Source organism: Aquarana catesbeiana, linkage group LG03, assembly GCF_042186555.1.
Source record: "Aquarana catesbeiana isolate 2022-GZ linkage group LG03, ASM4218655v1, whole genome shotgun sequence".
NCBI classification, from domain to species: Eukaryota; Metazoa; Chordata; class Amphibia; order Anura; family Ranidae; genus Aquarana; species Aquarana catesbeiana.
This window is the reverse complement of record NC_133326.1, coordinates 743,967,562-743,992,933: the sequence shown is the minus strand read 5'-3', so window position 1 is coordinate 743,992,933 and position 25,372 is coordinate 743,967,562. Positions and strand designations below refer to the sequence as shown.

General features: G+C 55.2%; 2 protein-coding genes across 4 annotated transcripts in view; one reads left to right on the top strand and one right to left on the bottom strand.

Annotated features, from left to right (window-relative positions):
* ACAP1 (ArfGAP with coiled-coil, ankyrin repeat and PH domains 1) overlaps positions 1 to 11,216 on the top strand; it is a 32,323-nt gene extending 21,107 nt beyond the window's left edge. The window contains exons 11-21 of the mRNA XM_073623489.1: positions 1,046 to 1,146; positions 1,370 to 1,481; positions 1,554 to 1,735; positions 3,130 to 3,199; positions 3,543 to 3,637; positions 4,261 to 4,598; positions 4,712 to 4,896; positions 4,978 to 5,087; positions 7,365 to 7,475; positions 9,750 to 9,799; positions 10,533 to 11,216. Coding sequence (XP_073479590.1) covers positions 1,046 to 1,146; positions 1,370 to 1,481; positions 1,554 to 1,735; positions 3,130 to 3,199; positions 3,543 to 3,637; positions 4,261 to 4,598; positions 4,712 to 4,896; positions 4,978 to 5,087; positions 7,365 to 7,475; positions 9,750 to 9,799; positions 10,533 to 10,639 — 1,461 coding nt within the window. The 3' untranslated portion in view covers positions 10,640 to 11,216. The remainder of the gene's footprint in view (positions 1 to 1,045; positions 1,147 to 1,369; positions 1,482 to 1,553; positions 1,736 to 3,129; positions 3,200 to 3,542; positions 3,638 to 4,260; positions 4,599 to 4,711; positions 4,897 to 4,977; positions 5,088 to 7,364; positions 7,476 to 9,749; positions 9,800 to 10,532) is intronic.
* Positions 10,682 to 25,372, bottom strand: part of LOC141133889 (monocarboxylate transporter 13-like) — a 51,433-nt gene continuing 36,742 nt past the window's right edge. For 2 of the 3 annotated variants that reach the window (XM_073623492.1, XM_073623491.1), the window contains exons 3-6: positions 21,191 to 21,389; positions 14,484 to 14,627; positions 12,603 to 13,337; positions 10,682 to 11,113 (exon numbers count right to left, since the gene is read on the bottom strand). In XM_073623492.1, the coding sequence (XP_073479593.1) occupies positions 10,713 to 11,113; positions 12,603 to 13,337; positions 14,484 to 14,627; positions 21,191 to 21,368 (1,458 nt within the window). In that variant the 5' untranslated portion in view covers positions 21,369 to 21,389 and the 3' untranslated portion in view covers positions 10,682 to 10,712. Of the gene's footprint in view, positions 11,114 to 12,602; positions 13,338 to 14,483; positions 14,628 to 21,190; positions 21,390 to 23,320; positions 23,451 to 25,372 lie in introns of those variants that run through there. The other variant, XM_073623493.1, reaches the window with a different exon arrangement.

The following is a 25,372-nucleotide window of genomic DNA, read 5'->3' as shown; positions in this document are numbered from 1 at the left end:
TTCTTGAACTCAAGTTATTGCTTTTAGGTCTTTCCTGGAATATCTCCTGTGAATTTCAGTTAACAATGTGAGGTCTTACTTGGACTCCAGTGAATGATTTGAGGTCTTATCTGAACTCTAATGAAAGATCTGAGGTCTTCCTCGGACTATATTAACAGAATGAGATCATTCATGGATTCCAGTAAGGGATATGAGGTCTTCCATGGATTCCATTGAAAGATTTGGGAAATGTCTTGAACTCCACTGAGTGATTTAAGGTCTTTCCTGAACTCCTAATGAAAGATTCGAGGTGTTCCTTGGAATGTATTAAATTATGTGAGGTCTTTCCTGGTCTGCAGTGAAGGACTTGCAGTCTTCCATGGATTTCAGTGAAGAATATGAGGTCTTTCTTGGACTTTAGTGAAAGATTTGAGATCAGCCCATTGTGCTGTTTGGCAAAACACGAGCAACAAAAAGTTTTACTCCTGAATCAAGTGATTGTCAATGTGTATGTACTGTAGAAACTGTTCTTTCTTCTTTTATCCTCACATAGCTGATTATGGCACATTTTACCTTTAATTGTAACCCTCAAATGTTAATACTTTTCCTACTCCTCAATGCTGCCCAACCATACTCTAGGTTTTATTATTTAGTTGCCAAACCAATACACAACCACAGAACACCATTCAGTTTGATGTTAGTCATATATTTTGCTATTTCAATCAATAAAATTGGCGTGGTGAAGGAAGAGGGCATGCAGATTCTGGATTGAATCCTGCAAACATTTTCTGTATGATGGAATTATTGTGAACTTACCTTCTGAGTCCATGGTTGTCTGTACCTGGGAGCCGATTCCCTTTGTGTAGCTCCAATATAATATAATTTATTGGCAAAAGTGATGAGGATTTGGAAGATCACCCTCTGAAGGGGGATGCCATCTCTGATATCTGGTGATGCCAGGTGTTTGGTGGGACCTCTCTCCCGGGCATTCAGTAGCTTCTGCCATCATCCTCTGTGTTGATATACACATGTCTAAATTGCTGAACCCTGTGCGATTCTCCCCCAGGAGCCTGTGACGGTTGTTATCGTGGACCTCCGGCTCTGCGCTGTCAAATTGTGTCCTGATGCCGACCGGCGTTTTTGCTTTGAGGTTGTGTCACCATCAAAGTGAGTAGTTGGACTTCCAGAGGCTCTGGTATGGTGGGCCAGAAGATCTGAGGGTGCTGTTCTCTCATGGACTACTGTTTGCCATCCACCATGCCTGGATGTAGATTTTTATACGTGTGACAACAACCTGATGAGGTCACAGACAGGTTATATATGGTCATTATCATATGTATTTTGGTACTTACCTGTCCTGGTTCCAGTGTTATTGCTATCTGTGTTGCAGGTCCTGCATGCTGCAGGCAGAGTCTGAGCGTGTCATGCAGCTGTGGGTGAGCGCGGTTCAGAGGAGCATCACCACGGCGTACAGCGAAAACAAGAGGGACAGTGGAAGTTTTGTAAGTGTGCCAATGCGGTTGTGAGTGGGTCATATAACTGTGTGTAGATGTGTGACATCCTTCTCTTCTCAGAGATTGCCCCGTTCACCAGCTGAGGCTCCGGCACCGCAGAAGGGCGGAGTGCCGGGCGCACAGGATGCCATACTGAGAGTAGCTGGAAATGTGGCCTGCTGTGACTGCCGAGCCGCGGAGCCAGAGTGGGCGAGCATTAATCTAGGGGTGACCCTGTGTATCGAGTGCAGCGGAATTCACAGGTGAGAAGACCCTAGAGGACCCAACCTCCTAATGACACCTGAGTGACTCAGCTACTTACTGACACTGCGATAATCTGACCACTTACTGACTTGGATGACCCAACCACTTACTGACACGGGGGTGACCTGATTGCTTATTGACATCAGGATGAGCTAGTCGCCTACTGACACCAGGATGACCAGACCACTTACTACAGGATGACTCAACATCTTTCTTAGACCAGGATAATTACTGACAATGGGTTGCCTTGCCTTGACTGCTAACTGACACCAGGATGACCTGACCTCTTTCTTCCCCCGAGATGATCCAGCCGCCTACTGACAACCAGATGACACTGTGATGACCCAACCTCTTACTGACACTGAGATGACCAAACCCCTTACTGACACCAGGATGACCCAACCTTTTTCTTACACCAATACAACCTAACTGTTTACTAACACCAATATGACCAAACCACTTACTGACACTGGGATTCTTGTCCACTTACTGACAATGGGTTGACCCAACTGCTTACTAACACCAGGATGACCTGACCTCTTTCCTTCACCAGGATGATCCAGCCGCTTACTGACAACCAGAACTATCACTGGGATGACCCAACCATGTACTAACACTGAGATGACACAAACAATTATTAACACTGCCATGACCCGACCTCTTACGGACACTGAGACAACCCAGCTACTTACTGACAATGAATTGATCCGACTGCTTACTGACACCAGGATGACATGATCTCTCTTTTACACTGTGATGACCCAAACCTCTTACTTAGCCAACTAGACAACTTACTAAACAACTTACAACTAGATGACCTGAACAGTTACTGACACTGGGATGACCCAAACCTTACTCATACTGAGATGACCTGATCGCTTACTGACAACTAGATGACATGAACAGTTACACTGGGATGACCCAATTTCTTACTGACACCTTGATGGCCCATCCGATTGCTGACATGGAGACGACGCAACCACATTTTGAGTATAGATCTACGTCTGTCTCAAGCATGTTTGCACTCACCTACTGTTTACTGACGCACTACTTCCAATGGAAGTCTGTTCCAAGCATCAACCTAAAGGTTTCAGTCCATCCTTTCCCTTCTTTCCTCCAGACTGTACACATTAGGTTCCTGCAGTTTCTGGTGATATTGGTATTGGGCGCTCACTTTTGCTATACTAAATATAGATTATTTGGTCATGTGGTAAATTTTTATGGCCAGACATTGGACCATACATTGATTACAATGGGGGTGATCCAATACATTGACCCTCCTCAGTAGAAGATCCTCTGGAATGAGGACTAATCTTGGTCAGAGGTAAGGATGAGCCCCAATTGTCTGCATGTCTCCTTATCCCCCTACCCAATAACATCTTCTCTCTCACAGGAGCCTGGGCGTCCATTTCTCCAAGGTCCGATCACTAACACTTGACACCTGGGAGCCAGAGCTTGTTAAGGTGATGGTTTTGGGGCATTGTTGGGTGAGGTGGGCTTGGGATTGGAGATGATCTCCAGTTTTTGGTGGGAAAGGTTTGGTCTGGGGTGATACCTGAGATGTTGCATATTACGGGGACTGGTTGGCTCAGTGATTCAGTGCTATGGAAGGGTGTCGGGAGTTGTTGCTCATACTTGTTGGTCGTTTTGAGTATATGGAATTGCTATTATTGATTGTATAAAGTGTTCTGCCGTCATGTCCTGACAAGACTGCACCATGAAGCCCAATAGTCAGGTCAATGCAGGGAAATCTGATGTTTTATTATCTGGGAATATTTATTTGTATTTATTTGTCTTTCATTACAGCTCATGTGTGAACTTGGGAACAACATTATCAATTCCATCTACGAGGCTCGAATTGATGAGATGAACATAAAGAAACCAACATCTTCCAGCACACGGTGATGTCAACACTCCGCTCTTCCCCAATCCTTTGTATCATCTTCAGTTTTCACCTGTGACATCATAGGCTTACCCTTCCATTGGGATTGTCTTTATCCTTCATTAATGACATCATATGGTCTCCAACTCCCACTTAGGACCTTGTGTAATCTGTAGCCTTCACCTCATGACCTCATATGGGTTCCATCCTTCTCAGGCTTCTCGTATGATAATCGACTTAAGACGAGCGGGCTGCTTAGTCTTTGTACGCTGATTCCATTTTCTTTTGTCTGGTCTGTGTCTCTAAATAGCTGTAGATGGGATTTTATTTCAACAATTTGACCCTTATATGAGTCTAATATATTTTGTGACAAATGTCATATTACAGGGACCAACCAATGGCTGTACGTTTTATTTCCTCTGTATTGGGATAGCACTTATTGCATACAATTCTCACCATGCAGGCTCTTTGTTCACTCTTGTTCTTTAGGGCTCTGATTGTCATTGAGCCATGGTATGAATCCACTGTAATTCTTCTGTCCATAGACCATCTATGAACCTCCAGAAAGGCAGGAATAACTGGGTGACTCTTCTGAAAAAGGGGAACCACTCAACATAACTAGTTCTGAACTTCTGATTACAGCAGTGAGAAGGAAATCTGGATCAAAGCAAAGTACGTGGAGAAGAAATTCATCACCAAACTTCCCCAGATGGCTCTGCGCAGCAACCCGCATCACGGTAACGTGCCCACCCGTCCAATCAGCAACCCGGAGAGCAGGACCCTGGAGGTCAGACCCTCTGCCATGTCCAGCAAGTGGCCACCCAGCAGCATGGAGAAAGAAGGCAGCCGGGTGGATGGAAGTCTCAAAAAGGCCAACAGAGATGTGGAGCCTGAGCTTAACCGACCAATCAGCCGACTGCACAGGCCCCCTAAACCTCACCTGAGACCAAAGCCAGGGACGGCTCCTCCCCCACCCAATGGTAAGTTCCTGCTCAATGGGTCCTTTCTAGACATAGACGTTGTGTTTATACAGCTCATGAAATGAATTCTGTGCCATGAGCCCCTCTCATTTGTCTATCGTGTCTCTACACAGCTGCCATGTCTGGAATGGGGGATGAGAATGACGTGCGAAATCTACACCCTGGGGCGCTTCTATACCGTGCTGCTGAACACCGCTATCTTCCCACCATGGCGGATGCCCTGGCACATGGTGCGGACGTGAACTGGGTACGCAGCGATGAGGATGGGCGGACGCCACTTATCCGAGCTGTGCTCTCTGTAGGTGCCTTCAGTCACTTATCTGCTGTATTGTCTGTATTGCGTCACCCTCCACTGACAACCAAAATGTGTGGCTTTCAGGATTCTCTTGTTGCCTGTGAGTTTCTTCTACAGAATGGGGCGAGTGTCAATCAAGCTGATAAAGATGGTCGAGGACCCCTCCATCACGCCACGCTGCAGGGCTACACGGGGTAAGGCATTTTCCTTGGAACTGATGGTGACACTTCTCTCATGGGGGCTGCTGGTGCCTCCTCACTTTTTTGTTGTCCTTCCATTGTTTGTCATGCCTCACCTCTTCCCTCGCTGGTTCTCATCCACCATCTAACATTGTCCTTCTTATTGACATGTCATATCTTATCCATCCTCATCTGTCTGTGTGTGTCATTCCTTATCTTTTACGTTGATGGGTCTCATCCATAATCTCTGATCTTCACTGACATCTCATCTCATCTTTCATTGTACATCCTGCATTGTATCTTCTATTGATGGTTCTCATCTCATCCTTCATCTCAGATTGTCCTTTTACTGAGATGTCTCTTAATATTCATTGTGTATCATGCCTCATCTCGACCATTGATGCTTCTCATCCATCATCTTACATTGTCCTTTTCACCATGTCCTCTCATGTTTTATTGTATGTCCCACATTGTTTCTTCCATTGGTGGTTCTCATCCATAATGTCACATTGTTGTTATCACTGACATCCTATCTCATCTTTCATTGTATGTCCTGCATCATCTATTTGATAGTTCTCATCCGTCACCTTGACTTTTCCTTTTCACAGACTCGTCCTATCTCATGTTTCATGCATACATTTTTCCATTGATGATTCTCATCCTTCATCTCACATTGTTCTTTCACTAACATGTCCCATGTCATCTTTCTTTGTGTGTCATTCCTCATCTCTTCCATTGATGGGTCTCATTCATAGTCTCAGATCTTTTCTTACATCCCATCTCATCTTTCATTGTACGTCCTGCATTGTCCCTTCCATTGGTGGTTGTCATCTTTCATCTCAGATTGTCCTTTTTCGCTGATATGTCTCTTCTTATGATTTGTTGTGGATAATGCCACTTCTCTTCCATTGATGGTTCTCATCTATCATCTAATGTTGTCCTTTTCACCATGTTCTATCTCATTTATTGTATGTCCTGCATCGTATCTTCTATTAAAGGTTCTAATCTTTCATTTCTGATTGATCTTTTCACTGACCTGCTCTGTCTCATCTTTTTTTTTTGTGTCATGTCTTGTCTCTTCCATTGGTGGTTCTCATCCATCATCTCAGATTGTGGTTTTCACTGACATCTTATCTTATCTCATCTTTCACTGTACTTCCTCCATCATCTAGTTGATGGTTCTCATCCATCACCTCAACTTGTCCTTATTATTATTTGTTGTGGGTCATGCCACTTCTCTTCCATTGATGGTTCTCATCCATCATCTAACGTTGTCCTTTTCACCATGCCCTCTCATCTTTCATTTTAAGTCCTGCATTGTTTCTTCCATTAATAGTTCTCATCTTTCATCTCAGATTGATCTTTTCGCTTACATTTTCCATTTCATCTTTCATTGTGGGTCATGTCTTGTCTCTTCAAATGGTGGTTCTCCTCCATAACCTCAAATTGCGATTTTCACTGACATCTTATCCCATTTTTCACCGTACTTCCTGTATCATCTATTTGATAGTTCTCATCCATCACCTCAACTTGTCCTTTTCACAGACCTGTCCTATCTCATTTCTTATTGTATATGCTGCTTCGTTCCTTCCATTGACGGGTCTCATCCTTCATCTCTCATTGTTCTTTCACTAACATCTCCTGTGTCAACTTTCATTGTGGGTCAGGCCCTCCTCATTCTCATCCAACATTGTCCATTTCACTGACATGTCCTATCTTATGCATTCTCATCTTTCTTTGTGTGTCATTCCTCATCTCTTCCATTGATGGGTCTCATCCATAATCCCAGATCTTCCTTGACGTCTCATCTCTTCTTTTATTATACATCCTGCATTATATCATCCTTCATCTCAGAACTTCATCTGAGCTTTTCTCTGATATGTCTCTTATTATTTGTTGCGTGTCATGCCACTTCTCTTCCATTGATGGTTCTCATCCATCATCTAACACTGTCTTTTTCACCATGCCCTCTCATCTTTCATTCTATGTCCTGCATTGTTTCTTCCATTGATGGTTCTCATCTTTCATCTCTGATTTATCATTTCCCTGACATGTTGCGTCTCATCTTTGTTGGAGATCATGCCACTTCTCTTCCATTGGTGGTTCCCATCTCTCATCTAACGCTGTCCTTTGCACTGACATGTTCCATCTTACCATTCCTATCATATCACCTCTTCATCTCTTGTCTACATCCCTGTGCACTCAGTCATACCTTGTCACCTCCCTTCCTCTACCTCTGGTGCCATCTATCTCCTCTCATGGTGTCTCTTCTTTCTGTGTCGTGTCCACCAGGTTGGCTTGTTTGTTTCTGAAGAGAGGAGCTGACATTAACGCCTTGGACAATGAAAAAAAGGATGTCCTCTCCATTGCCATAGAAAAAGCCAATGCTGACATTGTAACCTTGTGAGTAGAGGGGAAGGTGGGATTCTGGGAAAGTATGGATAGGAATGTCAAATGTGGCTGAGAATACCAGACACACGTAGATTAGCAAAGTTGGGAGCCTGATCCCCAGTCAGGCAACCAAAAAAAAAAAAAGTGGGGGCATGTTGGACTATTACAGTACAGTAAAAATTAATAACAATATAGAAAAATATAACAGTGATGTAAAAATGTATAATTGATTTTATTGATGCAAAGAACAAATCATTGGTAATACAATACAACATGATAGTAATAAAAATAAAGCACCAATGGGGTCATTAATATACAATAAGACACTTAATCTCAGATATCATATTCCTCAACTAGTTTCGCGGACATAAACCGCTTCGTCAGGAGGGAATCTGAAGATGGTTTATTCTGACTAAACAGTCTGAACCTAACAAATAGGAGAAAATACAATGAGGTTTGCCCAAAAGGACATAAACAGTAAAACTTGTATTGCAGCATCATAATTAGAAAAAATGTTATAGAGATTACAGGGGGAAGGGGACAAGTCTGCTTACCCATGTCCCTCCTGACGAAGCGGTTTATGTCCGCGAAACTAGTTGAGGAATATGATATCTGAGATTAAGTGTCTTATTGTATATTAATGACCCCATTGGTGCTTTATTTTTATTACTATCATGTTGTATTGTATTACCAATGATTTGTTCTTTGCATCAATAAAATCAATTATACATTTTTACATCACTGTTATATTTTTCTATATTGTTATTAATTTTTACTGTACCGTAATAGTCCAACATGCCCCCACTTTTTTTTTTGGTCGCCTGACTGGGGATCAGGCTCCCAACTTTGCTGATTATTGATTTCTGGATGATGGTACATGTCTCTATTTTTGCTTACCGTAGTATCTTACCACAGAGGCCACTCATTTACTCAGACACACGTAGAGCCAACCACCAAACCTATTTCTGATAATGCTGCCCCAGCCAAATGGGTGTGAGATTAGCATATCTGTGTCATGGAATTCTACAAATAGGGTCAAAGATTGTTAGAGGAAAGGTCATGGAGGGGTTATAGGAGGGTCACAAGAGGTCAAGATGTTAATGAAGGTGACAGAGAACTGGAGAGTCCAGACTCCTTCACCTAAACCTCCTTTGTTCTGTTATTTGTTGTTTTCAGTTTTCGGAAGGCCCCAGAGATCGGTTTGCTGAGGGCCTCGCTTTTCTTTCATTTCCTCTGCTGTAGTAAATCTTTCCTCTTGGTATGATCACCTATAAATCTATGTAGAGGTTTCCTGTCACTTTATAGATGGCCATATAATGTTTGACTAGACAGGAAGGATTTGTCATGGTTTTCCTCTGTGTCAGGTAACCGGCCTTCCATCCAGGGTGACGTTTCATGGGTCGCTTTGACCTGATGTAGTAAGAATTGTTGTTTGTTCACATTCTATCCTGTTACTGGTTTACAGCTCTCTGTAGTGTTCTGGGATGAAGGTCACCAGGAGCTCGCAACCAACATATGAAAACAACTGCCACCCAAGACTCCAGGACAACCTGTCAACTCAAAAAAACATCTTCTACCGAGTCTAAAGTACTGACACCGGTCTAATGTCATAATACACATCCCATAATTTTCTACTGACACTCATCTACCATCATATAAATAACTTACTATTGTCTTGTTCACCACATTTGGCCATCATATCTCTGAATGTCAGGTGGACATTATAGGTGTCACAAGAAATGTCCCACATGACACTTCCTATCAATGGAGTGGGTCCCTGCTGATGGTCATCACATGTAAATGCTCTGCAAAGGTGAAATATCACATGTAGATGCTCTGCATGGGTGGGAAAATCACATGAGCATACTCTGCAGGGATGGGATATCAAATGTAAATGCTCTGCAGAGATGGGAAACAACATATACATGCTCTGCAGAGGTGGGATATTACGTGTGCGTTCCCTGCAGGGGCTGGACTTCATGTGTGCATGCCCTGCAGGGGCTGGACATCACAGAATATGTAGATAACATGATCGTCACTCGAACTGGCTAGATGTCTCTGGACCTACCAAACCAGAAATGTGCTGGCATTGGACACCTTATATCCCCTCCCACATGCAACTGAGCAGCAGAGTGTAGGTCACATGACTAAGAGAGTGGGTGGGCCAGGATTTATGGCTGCTGGTGCCAATTGGTTTGTTGGTAAATGGTGGACATGTCTATAATGGGGATGTATGAGAGAGGGTCAGGCTATGACGGCCATGTCTTGTCTTGTCTTCCATCATAGGCTGAGATTAGTGAAGATGAGGGAGGCGGACATTGCTCTTGGCCAGGCCGGTGAGTATGTTGGATCATGGAGGACTGTGGTCTGTAGAGTGCTGCATGTGGTATTGTATCCACTTTACATGTTGGGCGGTGGGAGAGGGTTGTGGGGGTGGAGGGTCACAGTGGCACGAAAGGGATGTGGGGGGGTGGAGGGTCACATTGGCGGTAGAGGGATGTGGGGTCACAGTGGCGGGATGGAGGGTCACATTGGTGGGAGAGGGATGTGGGGGGGGGGTGGAGGGTCACACTGACGAGAAAGTGATGTGGGGGGTCACGGTGTTGGCGTAGGAAACGTCCCCAATACAGCCACCCCTACCTTCAGCATCTTCAAGGCCCCTCCATAACCTGGGATCTCCGATATGAAAATAGGGACTTTATCTGGAAAATGTGGAGGGCTGCCCTGCCCCTCCCAGTTTTTCCTACTGAAGAGTTCAGGTGCTCATTACATTGATTATCAGAGGGCCCCAGGAATTGGGCTCCTGGTGTGCTGAAGATGGTATGCGTACAAGCCTGGGGGGACCCGGTGCTAGGATAGAGTGGGTGGAAGGGTCAGGTGTAGAGATGATGGGGTGATCGGGTGAGGGTGTCGGGGGTGTATCTATAATTGGGTGGGGGTGTTGGGTGTATACAGGAGTGGGTGGGGTATATACAGGACTGGGTGGATAGATATATATGGGGTGGGGGGGGCCCCCACCTACCCAGTAACCTTGTACCATTATGTAATTGGTGCTCCTCTCACACACAGGGGACGAGACCTACATGGACATATTCCGGGATTTCTCGCTGATGGCGTCGGATTCCCCGGAGAAGTTGTCCCGGAGAGCCTGCGATCTGCGCCTCAGCACTTTGTGAGCTCCCTGCCCCCCCCTTCCGGATCAATGACTCGGACGCTGCTTTCTAATAAATAGCCTTTTTATTGATGACGTCATAGCACAGAGTTCATATTGTGTGATGATGTCACAGCGCAGGGGGAGGAGCTGTTATTTTCTAGGCATGGTCCAGTAGTCGGTTCCGCCATGTTGGCTGTATTAAGGCACAGATGGTGTACAGATGAAGATATTACATGTGGCGGGAGATCGGCGCTGCCCTTATTCTCCACTGGCTCCGCCCTCTGATCTGACTGATTCGTACCATTGGTCACCATCAGACTCTCTTTGGCTGCTGGAATGTGATTCTGATGGCTTTGGTTTCTGGTCTGTGATTGGTCGGGCCTTGGCCTGCAGAGAACTCCGGGAAGGGTGAGGATGATGATGGCTCCAAGAAAGAGGAAGAGGCCACAGATGATGAAGGAGAGCGAGAAATCCCCCGACCAATCCCGGAGCCAGCCTATGGGAGAGAGTTGGAGAATTACCGTGACATCATCGCTGTGTAGTGATGTCACCTTGGCATGAAATGTTTTATGCTGCAATAAATGCGTCATGACGAACAACTGCGTGACGATCATTTCCTGAACATGGCCCTATGGTCCTCTACCAGTCTCCGCCCCATCTCTCCTCCTCTCTACCAGTCTCCGCCCCATCTCTCCTCCTCTCTACCAGTCTCCGCCCCATCTCTCCTCCTTTCTACCAGTCTCCACCCCATCTCTCTTCCTGTCTACCAGTCTCCGCCCCATCTCTCCTCCTCTCTACCAGTCTCCGCCCCATCTCTCCTCCTTTCTACCAGTCTCCGCCCCATCTCTCCTCCTTTCTACTAGTCTCCGCCCCATCTCTGTTCCTCTCTACCAGTCTCCCCCCCTTCTCTCGTCCTCTCTACCAGTCTCCGCCCCATATCTCCTCCTTTCTACCAGTCTCCGCCCCATCTCTCCTCCTCTCTACCAGTCTCCGCCCCATCTCTCCTCCTCTCTACCAGTCTCCGCCCCATCTCTCCTCCTCTCTACCAGTCTCCGCCCCATCTCTCCTCCTTTCTACCAGTCTCCGCCCAATCTCTCCTCCTCTCTACCAGTCTCCGCCCCATCTCTCCTCCTCTCTACCAGTCTCCGCCCCATCTCTCCTCCTCTCTACCAGTCTCCGCCCCATCTCTCCTCCTTTCTACCAGTCTCCGCCCCATCTCTCCTCCTTTCTACCAGTCTCCGCCCCATCTCTCCTCCTTTCTACCAGTCTCCGCCCCATCTCTCCTCCTTTCTACCAGTCTCCGCCCCATCTCTCCTCCTCTCTACCAGTCTCCGCCCCATCTCTTCTCTCTACCAGTCTCCGCCCCATCTCTTCTCTCTATCAGTCTCCGCCCCATCTCTCCTCCTCTCTACCAGTCTCCCTCCCATTTCTCGTCAGTCTCTGCCCCATCTCTGCTCCTCTCCATCTCTCCTCCTCAGTCTCCCTCCCATCTCTCCTCCTCAGTCTCCCTCCCATCTCTCCTCCTCAGTCTCCGCCCCATCTCTGCTCCTCTCCATCTCTCCTCCTCAGTCTCCCTCCCATCTCTGCTCCTCTCCATCTCTCCTCCTCAGTCTCCCTCCCATCTCTCCTCCTCAGTCTCCGCTCCATCTCTGCTCCTCTCCATCTCTCCTCCTCAGTCTCCCTCCCATCTCTCCTCCTCAGTCTCCGCCCCATCTCTGCTCCTCTCCATCTCTCCTCCTCAGTCTCCCTCCCATCTCTCCTCCTCTCAGTCTCCGCCCCCTATCACAGCCCCTCTCTACTAGTCTCCATCTCTGGTCTCTTTAGCAGTCTCTGTTCTGCCTTTTGGGTTATTAGCTGGGTTGCAGTAATCCTATCCTATGGACAGGGGATGGTTCAGGTAATCTGGTAATCCTGCATTGTGTATAAAGCTGTAGGTAGTGGTGTTTGCAGAGGTGCCACAAAGCAGTGTAAAGAGGCGGTCTCACCTGAGATGGGCGGTCCCAGCAGTCCCCCAACACTTTCCACCATCTGCAGCAGTCCGATTGCAGGCAGAACCTTCTCCGTTCCCACCACCCACGTCAGGCACGAGAAGACGCCGGGGGTCAGGGCTCCGGCACAAAATCCAAACACCACACAGACCATCCCCATCCCCACCTCGTTCCACGCCAGTGGGAGGAGCCCCAGAACCAGCGCGGTCAATCCAGTCCAGAAGCTGAGGTGGAGCAGGATGCGTTTGGGGGTGAGATCCGCCAGCCAACCAGCAATCAAACGTCCGCAAACATCTGCAATGCCCACCAGGGACATTAATATGGCCGCCTGCCTTTCTCCAACTCCCCTCACCCGCATGTGGGCGACCAGGTGAATGTACGGCACAAAGTATGCAGCATTGATCAGTGTGATGGCCAGACAGTACTGCAGAAAGGGCCAATCACGGAGAAGTTCCCACCCCCATAAAAAAGAGCGCTGGTGGTGTGGAGGATCTGCCCCTACCGGAGGCAGGAGGGCCCCACAAGGCACTGAATTTAGGGTGATCCCCGACAGGAGGAGCATGGCGCCCCGCCAGGAGTACCTCTCCACCAGGTACTGCAGAAGGGGCGTCAGGGCGAAGGAGAACACCCCGCAACCCGTCAGCACAAATCCTGTAGCCAGAGTACGCCGGCGGGAAAAATGCGAGGACACGGCCGCCATCGAGGGGGAGAAGATCAACGCCCATCCGAGTCCTGCGGAAAATAAGAGACAAAGAGTTACCCCCCAGCAACTTCAACCTCACAATTTACTGCCCCTCCCCCTGTTGGGTCACCCAGAAAGTAGCCAAGAGTCTACCCCTCGCCCTGTTGGGTCACCCAGAAAGAAGCTACAAGTCTGCCCCTCCCCCTGCTGGGTCACCCAGAAAGAAGCTACAAGTCTGCCCCTCCCCCTGCTGGGTCACCCAGAAAGGAGCTACGAGTCTGCCCCTCCACCCGATGAGTGACCCAGAATGGAGCTACGAGTCTGCCCCTCCCCCTGCTGGGTGACCCAGAATGGAGCTACGAGTCTGCCCCTCCCCCTGCTGGGTGACCCAGAAAGGAGCTACGAGTCTGCCCCTCCCCCTGCTGGGTAACCCAGAAAGGAGCTACAAGTCTGCCCCTCCCCCTGCTGGGTAACCCAGAAAGGAGCTACAAGTCTGTCCCTCCCCCTGCTGGGTGACCCAGAAAGGAGCTACGAGTCTGCCCCTCCCCCTGCTGGGTCACCCAGAAAGGAGCTACGAGTCTGCCCCTCCCCCTGCTGGGTCACCCAGAAAGGAGCTACGAGTCTGCCCCTCCCCCTGCTGGGTCACCCAGAAAGGAGCTACGAGTCTGCCCCTCCCCCTGCTGGGTCACCCAGAAAGGAGCTACGAGTCTGCCCCTCCCCCTGCTGGGTGACCCAGAAAGGAGCTACGAGTCTGCCCCCCCACCCGATGAGTGACCCAGAATGGAGCTACGAGTCTGCCCCTCCCCCTGCTGGGTGACCCAGAATGGAGCTACGAGTCTGCCCCTCCCCCTGCTGGGTGACCCAGGAAAGGAGCTACGAGTCTGCCCCTCCCCCTGCTGGGTCACCCAGAAAGGAGCTACGAGTCTGCCCCTCCCCCTGCTGGGTCACCCAGAAAGGAGCTTACGAGTCTGCCCCTCCCCCTGCTGGGTCACCCAGAAAGGAGCTACGAGTCTGCCCCTCCCCCTGCTGGGTGACCCAGAAAGGAGCCACGGGTCTACCCCTCCCCCTGATGGGAGACCCAGAAAGGAGCCACGAGTCTGCCCCTCCCCCTGCTGGGTGACATGGAGTTCACAAAATGGGAAATGATGGAGGTGTAAGGAAGCCCCGCCCCCTAAGCCTTACCTGGGGAGACTTACCTGACACGACTCCAATACTGAGGTAGAGCTGGTAGAGGTGAGTGCAGAAAGAGGCCAAAAACATCCCCAGAGAAGAGAGAACTCCGCCCACAGCGACCACCCGCCGATATCCGAACCGGAGGGCGAGGGCACAGCCCAGCGGGCCTGGGGAAGAAAAAAAAAAAGATGAGGGGCCGCGGCGTGATGCGGGGGGGGGGGGATAGGGGCCGCGGCATGATGCAGGAGGGGGGATAAGGGGCAGTAGCGTGATGCAGGAGGGGGGATAAGGAGCCACGGCATGATGCAGGAGGGGGATGAGGGGCCGCGGCGTGATGCAGGAGGGGGGATGAGGGGCCGCGGCGTGATGCAGGAGGGGGGATGAGGGGCCTCGGCGTGATGCAGGAGGGGGGATGAGGGGCCGCGGCATGATGCAGGAGGGGGACGAGGGGCCGCGGTGTGATGCAGGAGGGGGGATAAGGGGCCTCTGCGTGATGCAGGTGGGGGGATGAGGGGCCGCGGCGTGATGCAGGAGGGGGATGAGGGGCCGCGGCGTGATGCAGGAGGGGGATAAGGGGCCGCGGCGTGATGCAGGGGGGATGAGGGGCCGCGGCGTGATGCAGGAGGGGGGATGAGGGGCCGCGGCGTGATGCAGGAGGGGGGATGAGGGGCCGCGGCGTGATGCAGGAGGGGGGATGAGGGGCCGCGGCGTGATGCAGGAGGGGGGATGAGGGGCCTCGGCGTGATGCAGGAGGGGGGATGAGGGGCCGCGGCGTGATGCAGGAGGGGGATGAGGGGCCGTGGCGTGATGCAGGAGGGGGGATGAGGGGCCTCGGGATGATGCAGGAGGGGGATGAGGGGCCGCGGCGTGATGCGGGAGGGGGGATGAGGGGCCTCGGCGTGATGCAGGAGGGGGGATGAGGGGCTGCGGCGTAATGCAGGAGGGGGGATAAGGGGCCTCTGCGTGATGCAGGAGGGGGGATGAGGGACCGCGGCGTGATGCAGGAGGGGGACGAGGGGCCGCGGCGTGATGCAGGAGGGGGATGAGGGGCTGCGGCGTGATGCGGGGGGGATGAGGGGCCGCAGCGTGATGCAGGAGGGGGGATGAGGGGCCGCAGCATGATGCAGGAGGAGGGATGAGGGACCGCGACGTGATGCAGGAGGGGGGATGAGAGGCTGCGGCGTGATGCAGGAGGGGGATGAGGGCCCCGGCGTGATGCAGGAGGGGGGGATGAGGGGCCTCGGCGTGATGCAGGAGGGGGGATGAGGGGCCTCGGCGTGATGCAGGAGGGGGGATGAGGGGCCTCGGCGTGATGCAGGAGGGGGGATGAGGGGCAGCGGCGTGATGCAGGAGGGGGGATGAGGGGCCGCGGGGGGGGATGAGGGGCCCCGGCGTGATGCAGGAGGGGGGAGGGGGGGCCTCGGCGTGATGCAGGAGGAGGGATGAGGGGCCTCGGTGTGATGCAGGAGGGGGGATGAGGGCCCGCGGCGTGATGCAGGAGGGGGGATGAGGGGCCGCGGCGTGATGCAGGAGGGGGGATGAGGGGCCTCGGCGTGATGCAGGAGGGGGGATGAGAGGCCTCGGCGTGATGCAGGAGGGGGGATGAGGGGCCGCGGCGTGATGCAGGAGGGGGGATGAGGGGCCGCGGCGTGATGCAGGAGGGGGGATTAGGGGCCGCGGCGTGATGCAGGAGGGGGATGAGGGGCCGCGGCGTGATGCAGGAGGGGGATGAGGGGCCGCGGCGTGATGCAGTAGGGGGATGAGGGGCCGCGGCGTGGTGCAGGAGGGGGGATGAAGGGCTGCGGCGTGATGAGGGAGGGAGAAGAGGGGCTTCTGCGTGATGCAGGAGGGGGGATGAGGGGCGGCGGCGTGACGCAGGAGGGGGGATGAGGGGCCGCGGCGTGGTGCAGGAGGGGGGATGAGGGGCTGCGGCGTGATGCAGGAGGGGGGATGAGGGGCCGTGGCGTGATGCAGGAGGGAGAATGAGGGGCCGCGGCGTGATGCAGGAGGGGGGATGAGAGGCCGCGGCGTGATGCAGGAGGGGGGATGAGGGGCCGTGGCGTGATGCAGGAGGGAGAATGAGGGGCCGCGGCGTGATGCAGGAGGGGGGATGAGAGGCCGCGGCGTGATGCAGGAGGGGGATGAGGGGCCGCGGCGTGATGCAGGAGGGGGGATGAGGGGCTGCGGCGTGGTGCAGGAGGGGGGATGAGGGGCCGCGGCGTGGTGCAGGAGGGAGGATGAAGGGCTGTGGCATGATGAGGGAGGGAGAAGAGGGGCTTCTGCGTGATGCAGGAGGGGGGATGAGGGGCGGCGGCGTGACGCAGGAGGGGGAATGAGGTCTGCTGTGTGATGCAGGAGGGGGATGAGGGGCCGCGGCGTGATGCAGGAGGGGGGATGAGGGGCCGCGGCGTGATGCAGGAGGGATGAGGGGCCGCTGCGTGATGCAGGAGGAGGGATGAGGGGCCACGGCGTGATGCAGGAGGAGGGATGAGGGGCCACGGCGTGATGCAGGAGGGGGGATGGGGGCCGCGGCGTGACGCAGGAGGGGGGATGGGGGGCCTCGGCGTGATGCAGGAGTGGGGATGAGGGGCCGCGGCGTGATGCAGGAGGTGGGATGAGGGGCCGCGGCGTGATGCAGGAGGGGGGATGAGGGGCCGCGGCGTGATGCAGGAGGGGGATGGGGGGCCACGGCGTGATGCAGGAGGGGGGGACGAGGGGCCTCGGCGTGATGCAGGAGGGGGGATGAGGGGCCGTGGCGTGATGCAGGAGTGGGGATGAGGGGCTGCGGCGTGATGCAGGAGTGGGGATGAGGGGCTGCGGCGTGATGCAGGAGGTGGGATGAGGGGCCGCGGCGTGATGCAGGAGGGGGATGGGGGGCCGCGGCGTGATGCAGGAGGGGGGACGAGGGGCCTCGGCGTGATGCAGGAGGGGGGATGAAGGGCCGCGGCGTGATGCAGGAGGGGGGATGAGGAGCCGCGGCGTGATGCAGGAGGGGGGATGAGGGGCCGCGGCGTGATGCAGGAGGGGGGATGAAGGGCTGCGGCGTGATGAGGGAGGGAGAAAAGGGGCTTCTGCGTGATGCAGGAGGGGGGATGAGGGGCCGCGGCATGATGCAGGAGGGGGGATGAGGGGCCGCGGCGTGATGCAGGAGGGGGATAAGGGGGCCGCCGTGTGATGCAAGAGGCGGGATGAGGGGCCGCGGCGTGATGCGGGAGGAGGGATAGGGGGGCCGCGGCGTGATGCGGTAGGGGGGATGAGGGGCCGCGGCGTGATGCAGGAGGGGGGATGAGGGGCCGCGGCGTGATGCAGGAGGGGGGATGAGGGGCCGCGGCGTGATGCAGGAGGGGGATGGGGGGCCGAGGCGTGATGCAGGAGGGGGATGGGGGGCCGAGGCGTGATGCAGGAGGTGGGATGAGGGACAGCGGCGTGATGCAGAAGGAGGGATGAGGGGCCGCGGTGTGATGCAGGAGGGGGATGGGGGGCCGCAGCGTGATGCAGGAGAGGGGATGGGGGGCCGCGGCGTGATGCAGGAGGGGGAAGGGGGGCAGAGGCATGATGCAGGAGGTGGGATGAGGGGCCGCGGCGTGATGCAGGGGGGGATGGGGGGCCGCGGCGTGATGCAGGAGGGGGGACGGGGGCAGTGGCGTGATGCAGGAGGGGGGATGAGGGGCCGCGGCGTGATGCAGGGGGGGATGGGGGGCCGCGGCGTGATGCAGGAGGGGGGACGGGGGGCAGTGGCGTGATGCAGGAGGGGGGATGAGGGGCAGCGGCGTGATGCAGGAGGGGGATGGGGGGCAGTGGCGTGCTCAGAGGGGGGATGAGGGGCCGCGGCGTGATGCAGGAGGGGGGATGAGGAGCCGCGGCGTGATGCAGGAGGGGGGATGAGGGGCCTCGGCGTGATGCAGGAGGGGGGATGAGGGGCCGCGGCGTGATGCAGGAGGGGGGATGAGAGGCCGCGGCGTGATGCAGGAGGGGGGTTGAGGGGCCTCGGCGTGATGCAGGAGAGGGGATGAGGGGCCTCGGCGTGATGCAGGAGGGGGGATGAGGGGCCGCGGCGTGATGCAGGAGGGGGGATGAGGGGCCGCGGCGTGATGCAGGAGGGGGGATGAGGGGCCGCGGCGTGGTGCAGGAGGGGGGATGAGGGGCCGCGGCGTGATGCAGGAGGGGGGATGAGGGGCCTCGGCGTGATGCAGGAGGGGGGATGAGGGGCCTCGGCGTGATGCAGGAGGGGGGATGAGGGGCCGCGGCGTGATGCAGGAGGGGGGATGAGGGGCCGCGGCGTGATGCAGGAGGGGGGATGAGGGGCCTCGGCGTAATGCAGGAGGGGGGATGAGAGGCAGCGGCGTGATGCAGGAGGGGGATGGGGGGGCCGCGGCGTGACGCAGGAGGGGGGATGGGGGGCCGCGGCGTGATGCAGGAGGGATGGGGGGCCGCGGCGTGATGCAGGAGGGGGGCCTCGGTGTGATGCAGGAGGGATGGGGGGCAGCGGCGTGACGCAGGAGGGGGGATGGGGGGCCGCGGCGTGATGCAGGAGGGATGGGGGGCAGCAGCGTGACGCAGGAGGGGGGATGGGGGGCCGCGGCGTGATGCAGGAGGGATGGGGGGCAGCAGCGTGACGCAGGAGGAGGGATGGGGGGCCTCGGTGTGATGCAGGAGAGGGGATGAGGGGCCGCGGCGTGATGCAGGAGGGGGGATGAGGGGCCGCGGCGTGATGCAGGAGGGGGATGGGGGGCCACGGCGTGATGCAGGAGGGGGGACGAGGGGCCTCGGCGTGATGCAGGAGGGGGGATGAGGGGCCGTGGCGTGATGCAGGAGTGGGGATGAGGGGCTGCGGCGTGATGCAGGAGTGGGGATGAGGGGCTGCGGCGTGATGCAGGAGGTGGGATGAGGGGCCGCGGCGTGATGCAGGAGGGGGATGGGGGGCCGCGGCGTGATGCAGGAGGGGGGACGAGGGGCCTCGGCGTGATGCAGGAGGGGGGATGAGGGGCCGCGGCGTGATGCAGGAGGGGGGATGAGGAGCCGCGGCGTGATGCAGGAGGGGGGATGAGGGGCCGCGGCGTGATGCAGGAGGGGGGATGAAGGGCTGCGGCGTGATGAGGGAGGGAGAAAAGGGGCTTCTGCGTGATGCAGGAGGGGGGATGAGGGGCCGCGGCATGATGCAGGAGGGGGGATGAGGGGCCGCGGCGTGATGCAGGAGGGGGATAAGGGGGCCGCCGTGTGATGCAAGAGGCGGGATGAGGGGCCGCGGCGTGATGCGGGAGGAGGGATAGGGGGCCGCGGCGTGATGCGGTAGGGGGGATGAGGGGCCGCGGCGTGATGCAGGAGGGGGGATGAGGGGCCGCGGCGTGATGCAGGAGGGGGGATGAGGGGCCGCGGCGTGATGCAGGAGGGGGATGGGGGGCCGAGGCGTGATGCAGGAGGGGGATGGGGGGCCGAGGCGTGATGCAGGAGGTGGGATGAGGGACAGCGGCGTGATGCAGAAGGAGGGATGAGGGGCCGCGGTGTGATGCAGGAGGGGGATGGGGGGCCGCAGCGTGATGCAGGAGAGGGGATGGGGGGCCGCGGCGTGATGCAGGAGGGGGAAGGGGGGCAGAGGCATGATGCAGGAGGTGGGATGAGGGGCCGCGGCGTGATGCAGGGGGGGATGGGGGGCCGCGGCGTGATGCAGGAGGGGGGACGGGGGCAGTGGCGTGATGCAGGAGGGGGGATGAGGGGCCGCGGCGTGATGCAGGGGGGGATGGGGGGCCGCGGCGTGATGCAGGAGGGGGGACGGGGGGCAGTGGCGTGATGCAGGAGGGGGGATGAGGGGCAGCGGCGTGATGCAGGAGGGGGATGGGGGGCAGTGGCGTGCTCAGAGGGGGGATGAGGGGCCGCGGCGTGATGCAGGAGGGGGGATGAGGAGCCGCGGCGTGATGCAGGAGGGGGGATGAGGGGCCTCGGCGTGATGCAGGAGGGGGGATGAGGGGCCGCGGCGTGATGCAGGAGGGGGGATGAGAGGCCGCGGCGTGATGCAGGAGGGGGGTTGAGGGGCCTCGGCGTGATGCAGGAGAGGGGATGAGGGGCCTCGGCGTGATGCAGGAGGGGGGATGAGGGGCCGCGGCGTGATGCAGGAGGGGGGATGAGGGGCCGCGGCGTGATGCAGGAGGGGGGATGAGGGGCCGCGGCGTGGTGCAGGAGGGGGGATGAGGGGCCGCGGCGTGATGCAGGAGGGGGGATGAGGGGCCTCGGCGTGATGCAGGAGGGGGGATGAGGGGCCTCGGCGTGATGCAGGAGGGGGGATGAGGGGCCGCGGCGTGATGCAGGAGGGGGGATGAGGGGCCGCGGCGTGATGCAGGAGGGGGGATGAGGGGCCTCGGCGTAATGCAGGAGGGGGGATGAGAGGCAGCGGCGTGATGCAGGAGGGGGATGGGGGGGCCGCGGCGTGACGCAGGAGGGGGGATGGGGGGCCGCGGCGTGATGCAGGAGGGATGGGGGGCCGCGGCGTGATGCAGGAGGGGGGCCTCGGTGTGATGCAGGAGGGATGGGGGGCAGCGGCGTGACGCAGGAGGGGGGATGGGGGGCCGCGGCGTGATGCAGGAGGGATGGGGGGCAGCAGCGTGACGCAGGAGGGGGGATGGGGGGCCGCGGCGTGATGCAGGAGGGATGGGGGGCAGCAGCGTGACGCAGGAGGAGGGATGGGGGGCCTCGGTGTGATGCAGGGGCGGATCAGGAGGCACTCTATAGTACTTACTCATCAGTTGCTGCACGGCGACTGCGCATGACGTCACCCAGGACACACTGCTGGAGGCCGACTCAAAATACTCCACAAACTCAGGGAAGAAAATCCCAAATGATCGCAGCGTTCCGAATACAAGTCCAGCCTGGAGGAAACAGGAGAGGAGCAACACCACGCCCCATGTGTCCGCCATACCGGGGCATAGACGTCTGATCTGTAGGGGGAGGGGAAATAATACAGGTAACTGATGACTGACATTTATTGTGAAATAATAGGAGATAAACTCACATGCTCCACAAATGAAAATGTTACAAACGTGCTTTTTTTTAACAGTCCCCACCAACAAGATGGCCACCACTTCCCAGCATACATCATCATCAAGTCACCGACTCCTCGCTACGTTGTTTCGTCATACATTGACGTCATAAGGTGGGTACAGGTGAGGGACGCCCCTGATGATATCAATCTAGTCAGGTGGGTACAGGTGAGGTGTACAGAGTCAGGTGGGTACAGGTGAGGTGTACGGAGTCAGGTGGGTACAGGTGGGGTGTACAGAGTCAGGTGGGTACAGGTGAGGTGTACGGAGTCAGGTGGGTACAGGTGGGGTGTACGGAGTCAGGTGGGTACAGGTGAGGTGTACGGAGTCAGGTGGGGTGTACAGAGTCAGGTGGGTACAGGTGAGCGTGTACAGAGTCAGGTGGGTACAGGTGAGCGTGTACAGAGTCAGGTGGGTACAGGTGGGGTGTACGGAGTCAGGTGGGTACAGGTGAGGTGTACGGAATCAGGTGGGTACAGGTGGGGTGTACGGAGTCAGGTGGGTACAGGTGAGGTGTACGGAGTCAGGTGGGTACAGGTGGGGTGTACAGAGTCAGGTGGGTACAGGTGGGGTGTACAGAGTCAGGTGGGTACAGGTGGGGTGTACAGAGTCAGGTGGGTACAGGTGGGGTGTACAGAGTCAGGTGGGTACAGGTGGGGTGTACAGAGTCAGGTGGGTACAGGTGAGCGTGTACAGAGTCAGGTGGGTACAGGTGAGCTGTACAGAGTCAGGTGGGTACAGGTGAGCTTGTACAGAGTCAGGTGGGTACAGGTGAGCGTGTACAGAGTCAGGTGGGTACAGGTGAGCTGTACAGAGTCAGGTGGGTACAGGTGGGGTGTACGGAGTCAGGTGGGTACAGGTGAGGTGTACGGAGTCAGGTGGGTACAGGTGGGGTGTACAGAGTCAGGTGGGTACAGGTGGGGTGTACAGAGTCAGGTGGGTACAGGTGAGGTGTACAGAGTCAGGTGGGTACAGGTGAGGTGTACAGAGTCAGGTGGGTACAGGTGAGGTGTACGGAGTCAGGTGGGTACAGGTGAGGTGTACGGAGTCAGGTGGGTACAGGTGAGGTATACGGAGTCAGGTGGGTACAGGTGAGGTGTATGGAGTCAGGTGGGTACAGGTGAGCTTGTACAGAGTCAGGTGGGTACAGGTGAGCGTGTACAGAGTCAGGTGGGTACAGGTGAGCGTGTACAGAGTCGGGTGGGTACAGGTGAGCTGTACAGAGTCAGGTGGGTACAGGTGAGCTGTACAGAGTCAGGTGGGTACAGGTGAGCGTGTACAGAGTCAGGTGGGTACAGGTGAGCGTGTACAGAGTCAGGTGGGTACAGGTGAGCGTGTACAGAGTCAGGTGGGTACAGGTGAGCGTGTACAGAGTCAGGTGGGTACAGGTGAGCGTGTACAGAGTCAGGTGGGTACAGGTGGGGTGTGCAGTCAGGTGGGTACAGGTGGGGTGTGCAGTCAGGTGGGTACAGGTGGGGTGTGCAGTCAGGTGGGTACAGGTGGGGTGTACAGTCAGGTGGGTACAGGTGGGGTGTACAGTCAGGTGGGTACAGGTGGGGTGTACAGTCAGGTGGGTACAGGTGGGGTGTACAGTCAGGTGGGTACATGTCAGGGGATGTCATACACAGATATACAATACAGGCGATCAGATCGTTGGGCTGCACCAAGGAATTAGGAACAAACAAATACGTGAAAAAAGTATGTTTATTTAAGATAAAGACACAGCAAAACCCCAAAACACCCAACTAACTAACTAATAATCATACATTGATAAGCACAGGAAACAAACATAAATAACCCAGGCAGGGAGAAAAGCAAAGGGAACAGACCGTAATGGGATCAGGTACAGGAAACAGACCGTAATGGGAGCAGGTACAAAGAACGGGTCACAAGGGCGGGGTACATGGAACGGAGTCCAGGGCAAGGCAGGACCCATATCAGGGACAGGCAGGACACGCCTAGCCGACGGAATTCTGAAGCAATGAGCTTTGGTTTAGGGTAGGTTTATATAGACCAGCAGACCCATAACAGGTGTGCTTGATAGCTGGTTGATAGTCCTGGCAGGGAGACACCCGCTGGTGTCCACTAGAATTACACTCTTTGGTGCTAAGCGTAACAGTGCCACCAGCAGGTGAAACCAGCAGTCACACTATTCCTGATAGTACAGGTGTGTGTGTGTGTGGTGGTGGGGGAGGGGTACAGAGTCAGGTGGGCACAGGTGAGGTGTACGGAGTCAGGAGGGTACATGGAATCAGGTGAGTACAGGTCAGGTGTACGGAGTCAGGTGGGTACAGATGGGGTATATGGAATCAGGAGGGTACAGGTGAGGTGTACGGAGTCAGGAGGGTACATGGAATCAGGTGAGTACAGGTCAGGTGTACGGAGTCAGGAGGGTACAGATGGGGTATATGGAATCAGGAGGGTACAGGTGAGGTGTACGGAGTCAGGAGGGTACATGGAATCAGGTGAGTACAGGTCAGGTGTACGGAGTCAGGAGGGTACAGATGGGGTATATGGAATCAGGAGGGTACAGGTGAGGTGTATGGAATCAGGTGGGTACATTGAATCAGGTGAGTACAGGTCAGGTGTATGGAGTCAGGAGGGTACATGGAATCAGGTGAGTACAGGTCAGGTGTACGGAGTCAGGAGGGTACAGATGGGGTATATGGAATCAGGAGGGTACAGGTGAGGTGTACGGAGTCAGGAGGGTACATGGAATCAGGTGAGTACAGGTCAGGTGTACGGAGTCAGGAGGGTACAGATGGGGTATATGGAATCGGGAGGGTACAGGTGAGGTGTATGGAGTCAGGTGGGTACATTGAATCAGGTGAGTACAGGTCAGGTGTACGGAGTCAGGAGGGTACATGGAATCAGGTGAGTACAGGTCAGGTGTACGGAGTCAGGAGGGTACAGATGGGGTATATGGAATCAGGAGGGTACAGGTGAGGTGTATGGAATCAGGTGAGTACAGGTGAGGTGTACGGAGTCAGGAGGGTACATGGAATCAGGTGAGTACAGGTCAGGTGTACGGAGTCAGGAGGGTACATGAAATCAGGTGAGTACAGGTCAGGTGTACGGAGTCAGGAGGGTACATGGAATCAGGTGAGTACAGGTCAGGTGTACGGAGTCAGGAGGGTACAGATGGGGTATATGGAATCAGGAGGGTACAGGTGAGGTGTATGGAATCAGGTGAGTACAGGTGAGGTGTACGGAGTCAGGAGGGTACATGGAATCAGGTGAGTACAGGTCAGGTGTACGGAGTCAGGAGGGTACATGAAATCAGGTGAGTACAGGTCAGGTGTACGGAGTCAGGGGGGTACAGATGGGGTATATGGAATCAGGAGGGTACAGGTGAGGTGTATGGAGTCAGGTGGGTACATTGAATCAGGTGAGTACAGGTCAGGTGTACAGAGTCAGGAGGGTACAGATGGGGTATATGGAATCAGGAGGGTACAGGTGAGGTATTATCAGGAACCATGAATCAGACCGAGACAGAAGTACAGTTTAATCACACTTGTTTAACAATAATAATAATAATAAGGTAAACAGAGTAAGCGTGGTCAAAACAAGCCAAAGTTCAGTAACTGGATCGGATAGTCAGCCAAGCCAATGTCAGAGAGCTAGAGATGAACGTAGTAGTACAGCAAGCAGGATCAGGAGCCAGAAGGGACGTCAGCCGAGCAAGTCTTCAACAGGAACGCAGGAGAAAGTCTCTGTGATGTTGACAAAGGTGAAGGCTCAAGTGAGCTGGACGACTTTAAGTAGGCAGGACTGACGAGCAGAATCAACAACATCTGTGGAGAGAGATGGAAGCTGGGAATTAGCCGACAGCTGAGTGGCCAGCTCAGAGAAGGAAGGGCTGAGCTCAGCCCTGACAGTAC